The sequence below is a fragment of the Epinephelus moara genome, chromosome 8, assembly GCF_006386435.1.
Source record: "Epinephelus moara isolate mb chromosome 8, YSFRI_EMoa_1.0, whole genome shotgun sequence".
NCBI lineage: Eukaryota > Metazoa > Chordata > Actinopteri > Perciformes > Serranidae > Epinephelus > Epinephelus moara.
This window is the reverse complement of record NC_065513.1, coordinates 7054250-7073035: the sequence shown is the minus strand read 5'-3', so window position 1 is coordinate 7073035 and position 18786 is coordinate 7054250. Positions and strand designations below refer to the sequence as shown.

The 18786-nt window shown below is 41.6% G+C and overlaps 1 protein-coding gene across 1 annotated transcript in view; it reads left to right on the top strand.

The window, feature by feature from the left end:
- The first annotated feature begins 307 nt into the window (after positions 1-307).
- abca2 (ATP-binding cassette, sub-family A (ABC1), member 2) overlaps positions 308-18786 on the top strand; it is a 68523-nt gene continuing 50044 nt past the window's right edge. Inside the window, 10 exon segments of the mRNA XM_050051355.1 lie at positions 308-349; positions 351-388; positions 390-665; positions 3748-3911; positions 7091-7212; positions 8794-8907; positions 9757-9933; positions 12811-13032; positions 14126-14502; positions 18370-18529. Coding sequence (XP_049907312.1) covers positions 308-349; positions 351-388; positions 390-665; positions 3748-3911; positions 7091-7212; positions 8794-8907; positions 9757-9933; positions 12811-13032; positions 14126-14502; positions 18370-18529 — 1692 coding nt within the window.

Here is an 18786-nt window from a genome sequence, read left to right as displayed (position 1 = left end):
TTCCATTCTCAGAGAGGGATAGGTGGACGAATATGAGAGAGAGAGAGAGAGAGAGAGAGAGAGAGAGAGAGAGAGAGAGAGTGTGTGTGTGTGTGTGTGTTTTTGTGGGCAAATGCACAGGGTCCACACTCAGACAAGCTTCAGAGGCAGTAACCATGGAAACATTGTGCTATAAGCAAGAGCTGAAGTTTCTCTTTTTCCCTGGTTGAGAGCTTGTCCAGTCAGCATTTATAGACAGATGAGGAAAAATATCATGAGCTGTTTTTGTGCAACAAAATGATAAAAGGCCTGTGTATTCAGCATTGACATGTGGGAGCCTCTCTGGCCATTAGCTGCTGTGCTGCCTTCAGGTGGCTCGCCTGACATCTTTCTTCCTTTCAAACTTTAACACAGTCTCTCCCTCTGCTTTCTCATCCTCGCTGTCTGTTTGGTCCTCATCCTCCTCTTTTTCTACATCCTTCTGCATACCTCTGCCACATCCTCTTCCTTTGTCTGTGGTTTTGTCTTTTCTCTTTTTGTCCTTCCTGCCCCGTTATCCCTCCCTCATGTCCAGCCTTTTACAGCGCAGCCCCACTCACTTCAGCTGGCATCATTCCCATCATGCAGTCACTGTGCCCGGATGGACAAAGGGATGAATTTGGCTTCCTGCAGTACAAGAACTCAACGTAAGTAGATTTTGTCAGCAGTCACTCAGCCTCATAACTTGGAACAGTTTTTTTGTCTTGAGTGGTTTCTTTGTTCCAAAACCTTGTCTTGTTTGACAAAAATCTTGAAAACAGTAATGAAATCACATGTCTGACCCAGAACACCCATTTAATCTCTATTGGTGTTGTGTGTTGCAGTTCACTTGAGTCTGCTGTTTCTCAGCAGTGACACTGGACTGTGAATGAGCAAATTATGTCCATTGACTGATGACTCAATAGTAGCAAAATACAAGTTAATCGAGGAATATAACGTAACGTAATTGTAATAGCAATCTGAAATATATCTGTGGCATGTACACACTAGAGCCGGAGCTTGCATACCTATTAATAGTTCCAGGAAGGTAACAACTAGCGGGGAGGGAGTAGTTGGGGATTTACATGCTCAATACAAACATAACAAATAACAATGAATATATTACATGAATAAATAAATAAATAAATAAATGAGTACATTCTTGGTCTAATTTACCAGTGAGTGATACTGTTTACTCAGAGTGTCCCACACTTTGGTTTGGTATGATAATAAAGAGATAAAATAGTATCTAATAAACAGTCTGCATAATAAGTAAGGGATAATGCCCAACAAGGTGTCCATTATCAGTTTTCATGGCCAATGTGCAGGCGTGAACCGTCCGATGCACAGTGGTGGACAGTTCACACCTCCACTTTGCCTCTGCAAAGGCCATTAAAAACTGATTTTGTTGGACATCATCTCACTTATCCCACGGCCCCTTACCAAAGAAATAAAAAGTGAGAACATCATTTATATTCTTTTTGCAATCAAAATGTAAAGTTTTTTACAAGCCTTAACTCAGTTTCCCTGGTAACAACTTAGGGTTTTCTAAATACCTGGAACAATCATTACTGCCCAATAAGGTTCTTATGGAGTGGACAAGTTATTCACTACTCCAGTAAATAATTTTTTTTTTTTTTTTTAATTTTATATACTTTATTAATCCCCGAGGGGAAATTCATAGGATGAACCTTCAATGCAACTTGGCAACTGGAGATATTTCTAGTGTGCTCAGCTCATAAAAACCTTTGGTTCAGCTATTAGCGAGAAAACTAACGTTATGCTAGCAAGATTCAAAGTCACATCCAAAGTATGTCTCATTCTTGTGAACACGATGGGCTCTAGTTTCCTGGCGCAGCGCAGGGTGGCGCAGGGTGGCGAACCCCGCGCAGAGCTAGTTTCGAGCAGCGCAACCCGAGGCGCGCTCAGTTTGGTAGTTTGGCAGACCGAGGTGCGCTGAGATGGGTGTGGTGGCACAGCAGGGGTAGGTGTCGACAGATCCAGCTTGGCGCAGTGACAGTTTCGTGCCAAAAGGCTTCGCCGAAGGTGCGCCAAAAACTCGCCAGCTGAAACCAGGTCTACTGTCAGCGCAGGGGGAGCGCAGCCGGTGTAAGCCGAAGTTTGGCTGACCGGCGGACAGTGTGCACACGTTACCAAAACCTCACAGGCAGGTTTCCAGAATGTCAGGCACATTAACGATGCAATAAATACCCAAAAAACCACTATTCAATGCAACTATCTGCAATTAGCACATAAATGTATCTCTATATCGACTGTCCCGTCACATCTGATGTCAGATCAAAGGGGATTGGCACGTTTGGCACCGTTTGGCACGCGTAATGGAAACCCAACCTGATTTGATTAACACAGCTGCAAACTAATGGGTTCACATCCCTCTCAGCCAACCACAAACAGCCACAGCATCAGATAGGGAGTATATATTCAGCATCTGTCATCTTAGAAAAGCCAAAAGAAAAGAAACAGAGTGAGACTGCGAGAGAGAAAGAGAGAGCGCGCGCACGAGAGAAACGCAACATTGATTTACAATTGTGGTGACCTCCTCCCAGGCTACCTTTGCATCATCAGCCCGTGGAGGTCTGCTCGCAGTTCCGTATATTCGGACACTGCGAGCTTGGACCTCCCGGACCAAAACATCAGTTTCCTCCTGGGAGAAGTTTGGCTGTCTGACGCTGCTACTCTCTTCTGCCATGGCGAGTTGAGTACTCTCTCATTACGCCTTTGCGCGGCGCATTTAAGGGTGAGGAGAGGCGCTCATTTGATTGGTGTGATGTGTGTAAAACCCACTCCACATCTTCTCTCCTCCCTCTTTCCGACTTGCGCCGGTAGGAGGGACGGAGGTGGGAAAGAGGAGTAGCTGCGCCAGGGCGCACGGTGTGCCAAACTTACAAAATCCGCCTGGCCACACCCAGTTGGCGAAGCGCAGGTGCGCTGCGCCTCCGCCGCACAAGGTCTGCGAAACTAGAGCCCGATATCTCAAAAACGCCTGTAGGGAATATCTTAAAATTTTGCACAAATGTCCACTTGGACTGAATGAAGTGATTAGATTTTGGTGATCAAAGATTAAGGTCACTGTAACCTCACAAAACATGTTTTTGGCCATAGGTCAAGAATTCATATTCTAATTTTGACAAAACTTCACACTTAAACGTCTGTTAGGATAAAATGATTAAGTTATTACATTTAATATCCAAAAGGCCAAAGGACAACTTCACTGTCACATCATAATGTTCTACATAAAACACTCTTCTGGCCATTACTCAATGTCCTAACTCAGGAACAGAAGGGGAGACATTTGGTCAGATACTGAATTAGTGACACTGATCTTGAAACTTTGCTGATTGTATAGATCTTCTGTGCTTCTTCTGGGATAATGTGTGTGAAGCACTCATGTTTTCACAGACATGGATGTATTTCTACTTAGTCCTAGATTAACTTTCAACGTGTTCCTAGGAAGAATTCTGAGATACTTGATGAATACACATCTGATTTCTTCTCCTGTTACACTATTTGCCCCACTCATTTTTCCCTTCCTCTTTCCCTTTTTGTGGCCCTATTCTCCTCTCCCTTACTTAATTTTCATCATAGGAACCCAAAATTACTCATGCACAATAATCAGCGCTTTCTTGATACATTGCTTTCTTACGCTGAGTTATTTGTAAATGTACTTTCTCTTGAAGAAAAGGACTAACAATGGGACCACGTTTCTTCCATTGTATTGCTCTCTGTTAGTGTAACCCAGCTGTTGGAGCGCATCAGTGAAGTGGTTGAACAGAACCGCCTCTTTACTTCTGACCGGCCCGGTTTGGGTCAAGAGCTTGAGACCCTGCAGCAGCACCTGGAGACTCTCAGCTCAACCCCTTTACCCCCGGACTACAACTTCAACAACAGTCAAGGTCTGACATAAAGCCGTTCTTTAACGAGTTGGCGTGATGACTAGCTCTTCTAGGTTCCTGTCACCTAATGATGTAGTCATGATCACAAAGGTGACATCACTTGCTAAAATGTTTAGTCAGCTACATTTTTGGCAGAAATAAAACAGAGACCTTAAATCTTATCTGTATCAAAGATAATTACTGTAAATGAAAACTTTTTGGTCTGCTATCAAAAATACTCCAGAAAGTTGGAGGGCCCTATTTAAATGATCTACAGCACATGGCCTAAAGCAGTGGTTCCCAACTGGTCCAGCCACCTTGTCCAGATTTCTCCTTAGTCATTGGTTCAAGGTCCACACAGTGTAATACATTCAGCGTCATGCTTGAGTTTGGCCATGTTGTCAAACTAGTTTGCTGTCTCTGTCAAGTAGTCATTCACTCTACAGCAGGAAACGGTACTTCAAAATAAAAGCTCTCTGCCAGAAATTCACTGCACGTTAAAATAAAGTGTGTTTTTTACAAACTTGACACATTTGCAAGTCACTCGTGGTCTATGTGGAATGGACCTGCTTCCCACTTTTGGACCATGACCCTCCAGTTGGGAACCACTGGCCTAGAGTGCATGGTGCACGTGCATTTATGGTGTGTCCAAACACTTATGTGCATAATCTGGTAAATAAGTAAGGCACAGGGGCAAAGGGATTATATTCAACCCCCTAATGAATCATATTTGTGTGTGAATTAATTCATAAATTCAACCTATCAGAGTATCATCTCCCATTCCCTTTAAAAGCCAGGTGTGTCTGCACCTGGCACACTGGTACTGTTTATACGGCGGATTCTGCATATCAGAGAAGTAAGCGGTTTGTTGCTGAGAGTAATGCAGTAAGAGCAGTAATGTCACTGCAGCAAATATCGTGGGACATTTAAGCAGCAAAACTAGAAACTGTAATTATAAACTTAACAGACAAAAACAGAACTAAACTTTTTGCTTCTAACATCATCAACAAAGTAAGGTTGCTCCCCGTGTGCACAGTGTTTTTCTTAATGGGGAGACGGACAGCAGCTCTGCTCTGTTCTCTGCTACGTTCTCATTTTAGAGAATGTCACTTATAGCTTCTATCTATACTTCATGTAAGGTTCCACTTTGTAGCTGTTTTTTTATGAGACAGTAAATTTGTAGTTTTGATATAAACCATATGTCAACAGACCATTTTTCTCTAAACATGAGAAACATTTCACTCCTAGTCTCCTGGATATCACAGATTAACCTGTTATGGAAAATAAATGACAAGTTGTTCAAATACATTAATGATTATTATCATTAGCCCAGGGATGACAGTGGCAGATGTCCCATTTAAATATCTAATAAGATTCTATTCTGAGTAAAATTCTTTCAGTTTAATGGACTTGTGAAGATGTCCAATCAGAGATTCACTAAAAAAGTGAATCACTGATTGGACATCTTCACAAGTCCATCCCAAAACCGGAGCATTTGACATTTATGTCAAATGCTTGGAGGTTCCCATTCCATATCTCCACTAATGGCCAAAACTGAAGTTAATTTATTGACACCCTGGAAAGATCGAATCGCTCTTTAATGAGCTGTGTGACAACTTGTATGTTCTCGGAAACCCCAAACATCAGAGGCATAGTCAGACTCAGGACACACACGTGAGTTATAGATTTGTGTGTTTTAGAAACCTAAATTGCCACATTGTTTAACTTTGTTCAGTACAGATCCCAGCGCTCTACCTGCTAACTGAGCACCGAACACTGAACACTGACAGCTTCTTTAGATGACATCCTTGTCCAGTGTCAGGCTAAGATATTTATACTGGTCAGTATATGACAGCACTAATGAACCAAAATTAAAAACAGCTGAACTTCTCTCTATTTATTTTCTTCTGAAATTTACTATTTGCATTTTGTCTTGGACTAGTCTCCATTTCCAGCACCATCTTAACATGTACACCACCTTAAAAATGGAGCACACATTACACTTGATGAAAAGCAAGGTCTTCTTTACAATTTAAAGGATTTAGAGAAAACCTTTGAGCTCCAGGCCTGATACACTGCAGTAGAGTAGTCACCACGCATTTACCTTTCACTCATCTGTATCTCCTTGAGTCATTACTCGCCCTCTCTGCTGTTGGAAGCCATTTTCTGCTTCCATCATGAAGTCGGTCTTATCTTCAAGTGGAATGTAGTCACTAGCATGTAGCATTTATTCTAACATGCAGCCTGGGCTTGGTTGGAAATAGTAATGTAATGAAATAACGAAAATGTCAAGTACAGATATTCCCAAAATATACTCAAGTGTTGGAACAACTTATTATTACTTTATACATTATACCTCTGAGTATGTCACTCACCTGCAACACATCCAGGTGTCCCAGTGTGTGTCACAAGCAGAGTGTACACATGTTTTGAGCCACCATGGAACTGCACAATGGCATGCAACAGTCTGGGAACACCTGGTCAAAATTTTGTTTACTGAGAATAGTTAAGTAAGTAGAAGATCTCCTAAAAGGCATGAAGTTAAAGATGAAACTTGCTTTTCAACATTTTAAGCAAGGTGGGTGCATTTTTTTTGTTTTGTACAATTTTAGAGTGAAAAAAGGAAAGGAGCAACATGCAAACGTTTGGGCACTCCAAGACATTTGAGCACTTTTACCAGGGTCTCAGATAAGCTTGTTAGGATATGACTTGCTCACAATCACCATTAGGAAAGGCCAGGTAATGCAGCTACTCTGACTCCTGAAACCTTGTCCCAACAATCAGCAGCCATGGGCTCCTCTAAACAGCTGCCTAGCACTCTGAAAACTGAAATAACTGATGCCGACAAAGCAGGAGAAGACTATAAAAAGATAGCTTAGATGCGAGCCAGCAGGTTTGCTTCACGGAGTAAGTTGCCATAGTAACTGACTCAGGGTTACGCTGAACTGGCTTTTCACAAATCCTGCTTTCTGAAATAGGGCCCACTTCATCTTCTGCTTACCTAACTATTCATAGTAAACGAAATTTTGACCAGGGGTGCCCAAAGTTTTGCGTGCCACTGTATATCAGAGGATATTTTGATGTATAGAGCGACCACTGTTAGTGAAAGCTCTACCTTATGTTATATGTGAATAACATAAAGCTGACTTTTAAATCACAATGTGTTTGTTTTTGTGGTGTGTGTGTGTGTTTTGATACAGGCTTCACGTTGGCAAGTGTGTTGAAGAACCAATCAGTTTTCCAGCAGTTCCTGGTTAAGAATCTTTCCTTGTCCAACTCCACAACCAGCCTGCTGCTCAACACTCCTGTCAGCCTCAGAGAGGTGATTCACTTCACTAACACACTGTTGTAGGGTTTTGTTTTCAATTGTAATTATTACAAAGAAAAAGAACACTGAACCCACTTGAGTCCAACCCAAGATTTTATAGTAAAGGCTGGTAGGAGAACATTATGTAAAATAGAGCCGCATTTACTATTCTAAAGCACCCTGTTCACTTTTATAGGTTCTGTTAAAACCCTACCTTTTATTACTATAGCCATATTTTTAGGTTATCCCCCAGGTGACCAGATGCATCTTGGTTGTTTGTCTACTTATTCCCAATTTGTGAATCAGCTTTATGAGACAAGTATGTGTACACATACGAGGAATCTGACTCTGGTTTTTCATTGCTGTCAATGTATACTTACACAGAAATAGACATACGGGTAAAAATAAACATCACTTATGTACATACAAATATATAGCTAATACTCATTTTAGTTACAGTGTCACTTATGGCCTTTTTTTCTTGCAGGAACAATGTGACTGCAGTTCCAAAACATGTACTGTATGTTTTGGTTCTTCAGCCAATTTTCTCATAGTTCAGTTCAGAGACACATCTTTAAGACACATCAGCACATAACAATAAAGTTTTGAGCCCTTTAGGCAAAAACTTTTCCTGTCACAATACTTTTTCCCTGTTTTTTCAAATCGTATTATCCGTCCTGTCAGAATTTTTATTTTAGCTCATTTTCACATTGTCCATCAGTCCTATTTTTGTGAACGCGGTATCTCAAGAACGCCTTGAGGCAATGTCCTCAAATTTGGCACAAAGGTCTGCTTGGACTCATTGATGAACTGATGAGATTCTCGTGGTCTAAGGTCAAAGTTCAAGATCACTGTGGCCCAGTCTGTGTTATTCTTATGAACCCGATATCTCAAGAAAACCTTGAAGGCATTTTTTCAAATTTGGCACAAATGTCCACTTGGACTCACCGATGCACTGATAAGAATTTGGTGGTCAAAAGTTAAGGTCACCATGACCTTGCGTCCATCTCATTCTCTTGAAATGTGATATCTCAAGAACACCTAAAGGGAACTCCTCAAATTTGGCACAAACGTTCACTTGGACTCAAAATTGAACTCATTCGAATTTGATGATCAAAGGTTAAAAGTCAAGGTCACTTCACAAAACGTGTTCGAAGCATCCATATTTTCATAAACAAGATGTAAACTGTGCAATTTGACTCCTTTGCAGAGGCATACAACTGCTAGGTGGTAATTCTAGTTACATTATTATTGAGCAAATTCTACTGCCTGTCATAATACTTGACATTCACATGCATTAAATGACAGTTCTCTTTGAAAATGTAGAGAGGGTGCAGATTTAAAATCACACAATACCTTTGTTGATTGTTTTCCTGTTTTCTTTTTCACTTTCACTTATTTTCTTAAACCAGCTGACATGTGATCACATGAAAATACAGTTTTATTGTGATGATGGTGTTGATGCCAGCGTGATAGAATGAAGGTGAATGAGTGATTCTTAGCAGCATCTGCCATCCACAAAAGCTAGTAATCTGGCCAGCTTTTTTTGTTGTTGTACTCATGTGCATATTGTGTCTGTGTGTGTGTGTCTTGTAGGTGTACAGTCTTATCTTTGGTACATCTCTCAGGGGTGGAGGAGGGGCTCAAAGAAGGATTCGGGAGGCAAGAGACACCAGACCAAAACCTGGAGACAAAGTTCTTCATCTGAAAGTAGGTTCATACACACATCCATACACACACACATGCACACACACACAGTGTCATATCAGAACACCAAGGTTCAGTTCAGTACAGTTGTTTACATCACAAACTGTGGATAGCTCAGCTCAGTGCTAATATGACATGCACTCATTGATCTGCAGTGTTTCCAAGGCACTACACATACATTTTTATATGAAGTTAATATTCTGTCTGTGGAATGTAAACGCCTCACCTCGGTTTTAAAGTTTAACTCATAACTTGAAGTTCTATGTACTCAAAATGTAGTCCTCAAAAGTATGTTGACCAGCAATAAAAAATATGATGGACCTGCTTACATTAACAAGCAAGTTGATGTATACAGCAAGTATGTGTATATATATATATATATATATATATATATATTCATATATATGTATGTACATATATGTATACGTACATATATACACACACACACACACATACATATATGTAGATATATATATATATATATATACACATATATGTATAATGATAAAAATTCTAAACCATTATCTGTGTCCCAAACTATAATGGGTTGGGTCCTTAAATTTGAGGGAACTGGGAAAGTCCTTGAATTCAATGTTTAAAAGGTATGGGAACCCTGAGTCGAGGGACCTGTCTTGTTGCTCATTTCCTACACTGTTGATGATAAGATATTTGGACAAGACTTCATTTAATGCCTAAAGACATGCACACACACAGCTCAGTGACAGATGAAATCCTTTAGCCATTATTACAGCTGCATTAATTTGTATGCACACTGATTAAGTGTGAATTTGATCCTAACAGTGATGTCTTTCTTGCCTCTCCTGCCTAACCACCCCCACCCCCCACCCCTAGGAGAAGCTGCTGGGAGATGTACACTATCTGGATGGAGGTCTGATAAACAAAGCCTTACGTGACCCCACAAAAGCAGCCCACAGGCAGGCTCTTCTCCAGCTGATGTCCCGGGCTTTAGGCCTCACCGAAGTCACAGGAAACCAGAGGAATGACCAACAGGGTCTGAAAGAAGTGGAGGTACACTGAGCCATGGCTTATTTACATTTGCATTATTACAGTAGATTTGAAACATAACTTGCAGCGTGCAACCTTACAAACAGCAGGACTGAGAGAGCAAGCCTTTGCTCCGTTAACAGCCCCGCATACCGACACACACGTTGTCAGCTCCTGATTACCCGTCTGCTCACCTCTGCTGTATTTGGGGACTGTATGAGATCATCAAGATCCACCTCCGAACAGTGACAAAATAACTAAGAGGAGAGTCTGGCAGCAAAAAAAACCTGATAACTGAATTGAGGAATAGTGATTAAACGGCAGATATAGAGACTGTTTCAGTAAATGTTTGTAGTTTTAGCAGTGGGTCACATAGTCTCCTTGATGATTTTTAAGATGACAGGAAATAACATATAAAATATGTGTAATGTGTGACAGAAAAATAGCTAAATAGATTGACAAAAGTTTTAGTAAAATCCTATTTCTGTTTCACAGCGTAAGGATAAATTTAATGAAACTTAAAGTCCCATTTAGAAAAATAAATATGTGCGGTTATGATAAATTTTTTTTATATGCAAGTACAAGTTTTTTTTAAACGTAATGAGGGTCATGTCTGAAAAGTCTAAGGAGAGGTAATAACCCTGAAGGTGTTTCCTTATGAGCACAAATTTAATCCTTCATTGTGCATTTACATCATATTTATCTTATTGCACATGTCTCCATACTGTTTATGGAAAAATACGTGAAGCACTTTAACATATAAAATTTAAGGATGCACTGATGTGGATTTTTTCAACCGATACCAATAACCAATAATTACCTACTTCTCATGGCAAATAAACGATACGATAACCTATAATTTCACATTTTTGTATTTTGAAAATAAGTGTATAACCTGTAGTTTATGTGCACCTGAGGGTAAGAAAGGCTAAAATGTTGTGAGAAAATATGGCGATTTCATATTCTTTAGCCCTGACTGACCCAAATCAAACTGACATCACTACTGCTAACACAGCAAACACAAAAAAACAGTTCTGACTCTTCCATACCTGCCAACATTAGGCTGTGAAAAACAGGGAGATTTTCTGGGGTATTTTCAAATGGCCTACACTCAATGCTCCTGCCCCCATATAACCCTACACTATAGATGAACATAATAAATACAAGATTATGAAAGTAAAATGACTTTTAATCAGTATTAAATTTATAGTTACGGGTAAGCGAGAGGGAGATTATGAAGCCCAGTGTTACTGTGTAATTCTCTGGTGTACCAGTAAAGTTTATAAACTACACTGCAGAGAGGAGTCTCTATTAACAAACAGTGACAGCTGACTCATATGAACGGGTTGCACGTACATTGGCAGGTCTGAGTTACCTCTGGTGTATGAAATGTTTACATCATCACACTGCAGTTTTTTTATACACACCCTGGCACCATCTCACCGTCCCACAATAGACTAGCTTACAACTACCAAGCAGAATAATGATGCACTGTTGATTCACTTCACACATTAACACTCAACTCAGACAAACTAGTGGCTGTGCCTAACACACACACACGCACAGCCAGAGAGAGAGAGAGACGTGCTCCAGACTGGGTTGCCAGGTAACAATACAAATAATCACTAACTGTAGCATCACACGGCTAGCAGTTATTAATAAATTTAACAACAGAGTCTTACCTTTTTAAAGCTTGGTGTTGGATGTAAGCCGCTGCTGCTAATTAGCTCGTGCTAACACTCTGGAGACGGTCCTTCAGCGTTGTGACTAACCTGTTTAACAGCTGCAGGAAGTTTGTTGATCTGGTGAGGTGTCAGGCGGTTGGAGGTCAGACCCTCAATTAATCCTTCTGCAGTTGTTGTTGTTCTCCTTCTCTGTGTTTATTGGCCACTTGCAAACCAAGTTTAAAGGTGTATGTACCATCACCCACTGTGCCAGGTGTGTAGATGCTGCCCTTGACGAGTCAATGAAAGCAGTCTGGCTTTGTATTATTGGCCCTATTTATCGGCTATAATTGTAATTAGCAAAATATTACATAATAATAGAAATGTGTGGCCGATAGTTGATGCTGATACAATTTTCTATATTTTTTTCATTTTATAATCCGCCTCCTCCTCCAGATGCTATAATCAAAAGAAAAAAAAATCACTGGTACCCCATAGCCCACTTCTTAGTGAGATGAATGTGTTTTTTTTTATTAGTACTTAACAGCTGCTCAATGAAAGCAAACTTGAAAACAGACCACATTTATGCATGGCACCCGTTGCCCTCATACCTCATGCCATACAAGTCAGGTCCAGCCAGTGGCTTCTTCTCAGAATCAGCAGCTGAGTATGCTAGCTACTACTGCCCACGTCTAACCGCAAATAACCAGCGCAACATTTAACCTGTGCAAAATTAATGTGACACAGCAAAAAAAAAATTGCCTCTGCCATCAGTAAATGTTATCTTATTATGGGCGAATATTGGCTGGTATGTTCGCCCAATAAATCGATGCATTCCAAATTTACTAGGAGCCACCATGAATTTAACAAACCAAGTCAGTCCAATGTGAAAATAGGACAAGCATTACGTAATATTTGTTGCTCAACAAAAAATCAAATGTTCATGAGAAAGACAGCAACTCCAAAGAATGGACTTTAAGTGAAATGTCGATTATCGGTATGTAAAAGTCACCTTACTAACTGTAAACCTTTGTTAATGTCTTCTGTAGCTCTCCATGTCTGCATGAAAATCTTGAGTATCTAAGTTCTTATACTAACAAAAACATGAACTTAAGTGATCTCCAGGCTCAGATTACTTAAAGTGTTTAGTATTGCATGTTGACGGAACTAGGGACAATAACAATAAGCAGGCATTAAAGTGCCAGGACCTTTAGATGTCTGACTGTGTCTTCCACAGGGGGTCCTCCTGACTGGAGCCATGCTGGAGATCCTCACCTGTGGGGAGGGTGGGGCCAATGAGCTCAGTAAGATCCTGCTGGTGCCTGAGAAGCAGCGACCACTACTGCAGGCCTATCGCAGCGCAGTGTGCAGTGGAGGGGAGGGTCAAAGGTCAGAGCGTTTCAGGCTGCTGAGCGTCGAGCTGAGAGAGCAGATCAACCCACAGAGTGTCACCGAGAAGGTACAGCAGATATACATCCACAGCTGTCATGGGCTATGTTTGTTTTCCTTTACATGACATGTCTTTGTGTATTGTGGAGCCCAAAAGTTCAGAAAGATGTATTTTTTTCATCATGTGGGAGCAAGAAACAATTTTGTGAACATCTTGTGTGTAGTCAGGTGCACAAGTTTAAGACAGCTACCTCTCAATTCTAACACTCCTTTAAAGTAAAATAGCCCCCACTAACTGCTGGGCTGCTGCTGTCAATAGAGACATCAATCATCATCTTCACTCACAGGTGTAATTTTTACATCGATAAAATGTGACACATTGGGGGGATTGTTGGCAGGAAGTGGTATACATGCCATGGACTCTACTTTGTTTATTCCATTGTGGGAAATGTTGAGGGCAACATGTGGACAGTGTGTGAGTTAGACAGAGACACTCAAATAAAATGGTGGAGGGTAGAGATGCATCACAGATGGTAGTAAATAGGCAGTGATTTTGGACACAGCATGGAAAAGTGGTGGGGTGGGAGAAGGTCTGGAAAGTTCTATTAATAAGCAAGGATATGTGTGGAAGCATATAAGTGCAGTACTTGAAACAGCCATCATTGGGCGTGAAGCTCCTGGACCAGCTGGTGGTACTTCCCATGGTCCACCCTCCTTTTTAGGGTCTCATGTACCCACACAGATCTCCATTTCCCTGTACCCAACAAACTATGTGATGACAGCCTCTCACCCAACCAGAGCTACAGCAAGTACCCTCTACCTGTCCATTTTAAGAAGTAGCTACTAATTACTGTGAAATAAATAAAATAAAATGGTAAAAATGTGATCAGGACCTTAGAATTCCTTTAGTGTAATTGTTGAGGAGGTTTTATCTGCAGAGGTCCCTTTACCTCCTAATAAACAGACCAAGTGATTAAAACCTGAACACTAAATAAAGCAGAGTCTCCTCAAAAATCAGCGTTTCTTCACGCAGTTTGGCTTGTTGTGTAGGGGCTGCAGGTCCTGCTCCTGCTGGTGGTGCTCACCTGTGCTCAGTTTATGTTTGCTCACAAGCTCTTTTCCTCCACCCTTTCTTCCTCTCTCCCTCCACCCTCTCCAACCAGCTACACCTGGAACAGCCCCACTCTTTGGTTCCTCTCTCCCAGTCTGACCTTGGAGCCTTATTGAAGGACCTGGCTGATGTGGAGAGGCTTCTCAAGGATGTGGACCTGCTCTCTGGCCTCGCCCGCCTGCTGCCCAAAGGTGCCTGCACTGGTCGGACTCCAGCCTCCCCCACAAATGTGACATGGCCCCTTAATGCCACCACCTGGGGCCCCAACACGACCGACATCCCCGGAGAGGAGGGGGAGGACGGAGAAGAGGGAGGTGGAGGGGCAGGAGGAGGGAAAGGGAAGGAGGAAGCAGAGAACCCTCACTCTCAGTTTTCAGCATTCGTACAACTGTGGGCCGGACTGCAGCCAATTCTATGTGGGAACAACAGGTGGGTGAGACAAAAGAGGTGATGAAATCCAAAAATGACTAAATGGTAGCTAAGTCTGTGTGAAGAACATTATTGTCATGATGTTGTGAAGAGAATGAAACGAAGCACAGAGAAGAATTTAAAAAAATAATCCCTTTTTATTACAACTTTGGTTGAATTTTTATTGTGACCATCATTACTGTCCATAAGAATAAAACTGATCCCACAGTATTAACTGCTGAGACCTATGATAATAAGACATCCAAAGGGACAAAAACGACAGATTATCCAACAGCTGCATTAATCAATATATTTATATGTAAAATGGGTCAAAGTACGAAGTGCAATGTAAAAATGTTCACTTGTAGCAACACAGAGAACCCACAGAGAATTGTCAGACAATTGCACAGTTCCCCTTAACTCTGTGGAGAATTTTAGCCTGTTGCTTTGCATCATGTGTTTCCAGCTGCAGGGAGAAGCTTTTTTCAGTGAAAAAGCTCAGTTTAACCAAACTGCAGACAGACACAGTAATTGACTAGCTGGTGAACATTTAGAGAGTTGGTGGAGACCAAACCAGAGCTAAACAGAGAGTGAATATACACTGCTCAAAAAAAAAAAAAAAAAAAAAGGAACACTTAATCGTCACAGTATAACACCAAGCCAGTTAAACTTGGGGGATATCAATCTGTCCATTTACAGTAGAAAGCACAAGTGATTGTGAATCAGTTTCACCTGCTTTGGTGCAAATGAAAGTAACAACAGGCGCAATGGAGAGGCAAAAACAAGACAACCCCCAAAAATGAAATGAAATGGTTTTGCATGTGGTGGCCACAGACAGTTACTCTTTCCTTATCCTTCCTGACCGATTCTTCTCTAGTTTTGTGTTCTGCTTGTGTCCTTGCCAATACTGGTATCAAGAGGCGGTAACTGCTGTCCAATCAGGTTGCACAGGTAGTCCAGCTCCTCCAGGATGGCACATCCATACGTGTGGTCACAAGAAGGTTTGCTGTGTCTTCCTGCACACACTCAAGAGCATGGAGGAGATACCAGGAGACCAGCCGTTACAGGAGGGGAGCTGTACAGGGTCATAGAAGGGCATCAACCCAGCAGCAGAACCAGTATCTGCTCTTTTGTGTGAGGAGGAACAGGAGGAGCACTGTCAGAGCCCTACAAAATGACCTCCAGCAGGCTACTGGAGTGCATGTTTCTGACCACACTGTCAGAAACAAACTTAATGAGAGTGGCATTAGGGCCTAAAGTCCTCTGGTGGAACCTGTGCTCACAGCCCAGCACTGTGCAGCTCAATTGGCATTTGCCAGAGAACACCAAATTTGGCAGATGAGAGCAGGTTCACACTGAGCATGTGTGACAGGTGTGAAAGAGTCTGGAGAAACCGTGGTGAACGTTATGCTGCCTGTAACATTACCCAGCATGACCGCTTTGGCACTGGGTCAGTGATGGTCTAGGAGGCATATTCTTGGAGGGTCGCACAGACTTTTATATCACAGCCAACGGTACCCTGACTGCTGTTAGGTAGCGGGATGAAATCCCCAGAGCGACTGTCAGACCTAACACTGGTGCAGTGGGCCCTGGGTTCCTCCTGGTGCAGGACGATGTCCGGCCTCATGTGGCTAGAGTGTGTAGGCAGTTCCTGGATGACGAAGGCATTGATGCCATTGACTGGCCCTCTCATTCCCCTGATCTAAATCCCATTGAGCACCTATGAGACATTATGTATCGGTGCATCTGACGCCACCAAGTACCACCACAGACTGTCTAGGAGCTCACTGATGCCCTGATCCAGGGCCCTAAAATAGTGACCTTTAAAAACGGTGTTGACCCCGTTTTAGTTTGAGATTTGTTCAGCTGAGTGAAAGATGACATCAAGGTTTCTTCCCTTATTGCTCGGGGTACATCTTAAAAAATATACTTTTTGGTCAGCTTCTCTCTCTGTTGTGTTCACACAACGAGGAACAATGCAACAGCGTGACCAGCTACATTATTGCCCAGTCATCATTGGACTGTTGCTCAAGCGCTTGTAATGGTAGTTACATCGTCACAGCTTTGTGTGTGTGTGTGTGTGTGTGTGTGTGTGTGTGTGTGTGTGCGTGTGCGTGTGCGTGTGCGTGTGTGTGTGTGTGTGTGCGTGTGCGTGTCTGCTACCTGCCACAAAGCACCTCCACTAAACAGCATTTAAAGTTTTTATTGGGTTAAAAAAATATCTGCACTTTTGAAAAATGTCTGAACCTCATTTAAACATCACATTTTGCAGCCCTATCGCATCTCCATGTGCACTGCAATGCACATAAAGCTAGCACAGTGTCAGCTAACTAAACTAAATAAAGGCAGTGGCACATTTCATTACATGTTAACTCAAAGTGCTTTACATTCAAAGACAATAGATAAAAAAATATTAGAACGTAAGAAGCATAAACATAGAGTCAAGCATTAGTCATCAATATCAACATAATAATATAGAAAACACAAATACATCGACATGATCAAGTGCAATGAAATGAGTATACACACACACACACACACACACACACACACTAATTACAGTAACCATAAGCCTGGGAGAAGAAGAAAGTCTTAAGTTTGCCTTTAAATGTGGTCACTGTTGTGCTGGACCTCAAATCAGCAGGCAGCTTGTTCCAGAGAGCAGGACCACAGTAACTGATGGCACTCTCACCAGAACTGGATCTAATTTTGGATACAGCTAGAAATCCTCTGCCTGATGACCTGAGAGGCCTGATCGGGTTACAATCAATGAGCAAATCAGAAATGTACGGAGGCAAACCATTAAGTGCTTTACAGACTATTAGCAAGATATTGTATGTGATTCTGTATTGTGCTGGGAGCCAGTGAAGTGATTTCAGTACTGGAGAAGTATGTTTAAATTTTAGTGTATGTGTGTAAGGACTGCTGCTGACTGCGTTATAGTAGTATAACTTGCTTGAGATGTTGTTCTTGTGATATTAGTAATATGCTTTTCAAAATTGAGATCAGTACTCTGTTCTGTTCCCAGAGGGATCTTTGCTGCTTCTTTTCCCTGCCTAAGGCTCTCCATGTAGGCACATGGAAGGGCAGGGAGGTTTGCGCTCTCTTTGGTGCTCTCTCTGCCTTAGGCTTTCAACCTTGACGTGTGGAAGGGCTTAGGCTTTCTGCATAACCCAGAGGAAAGGGAGAGAGTCCCCAGAACAGAGCCATACTCCTATATATAATACTGCAAATGGAAATAAAGTTTTCTTTGACAAAAGTGGTCCTGACTGAAATTTGTTTTTTAGCTTGCCCCAACTGGCCAAAATGCATTATTAGTGCAGCTTTAAACCAAACCAGCTCACTCACACTTATATAGAAGATAAAACAAAGACAAAGGGTTAGTTTGCTTCAGTAATCAAACCTTTTCAAATATACATTCTACAGACACTTCAGGTGTTTCTACTTTTAGTTTGACCTCCGAATAGATTTTTAGAGTTTAAATAACTTGTCAGATTGTTCACAGCCTGTCTGACTGCTCGTGTTTATTGTCTGTCAAACTTGCTCCCACACTTTAGGAATTCCCTCTGTGTTTGTGGCTAATTGAAATGATTACTAAAAACTGCAAAACTTAGAACCTAATTTATAATAAACTGGAGTTTTCCTCTAACTATACTGTGTGTATGCACTGCATTGCTGTGTCTTGTGAAGTGTAAAAACTGTATAATGGGAACAGTGAGACATGAGCCTAGTAAACTTGTAGCTTGATTTATGGGGAGAATTATTCTGTTTCATCTCTACTAATCTGAAAAACGTGTGTGAGGTGTCATATAAACTGCAGATCAAATTCCCAAGTACTGTGACTCTGCAGTAAAGTTAATGGCCTTTGACCTGTGGCTCTTGTTGCAGGATCATTGAGCCGGAGGCTTTGAAGCAGGGGAATATGAGCTCTCTGGGATTCACCAGCAAAGAACAGAGGAATCTGGGCCTACTGGTTCACTTGATGACTACAAATCCCAAGATCCTCTACTCCCCCATTGGCTCCCAGGTGGATAAAGTGATTCAGAAGGCAAGTAGACAGCACTGTCTTTGGTGAAGGTGTATGAGCAGAGTTGTTCACATTATTCTCACTAACAACCTGGAAAATAAGCTTTAAACGCGGCACTGACATGTTATCTCTTATCTTGTTATTGTCATGTGAACATTGTCTATCCCTCCCCATGTCTCTCGACATCGCTCCTCATGAGCTCTTATCATATGAGTTACCTGTTGCATATCATATAATTCTGTTTTTTTTTATTATTTTTATTGCCTGATATTAATAGT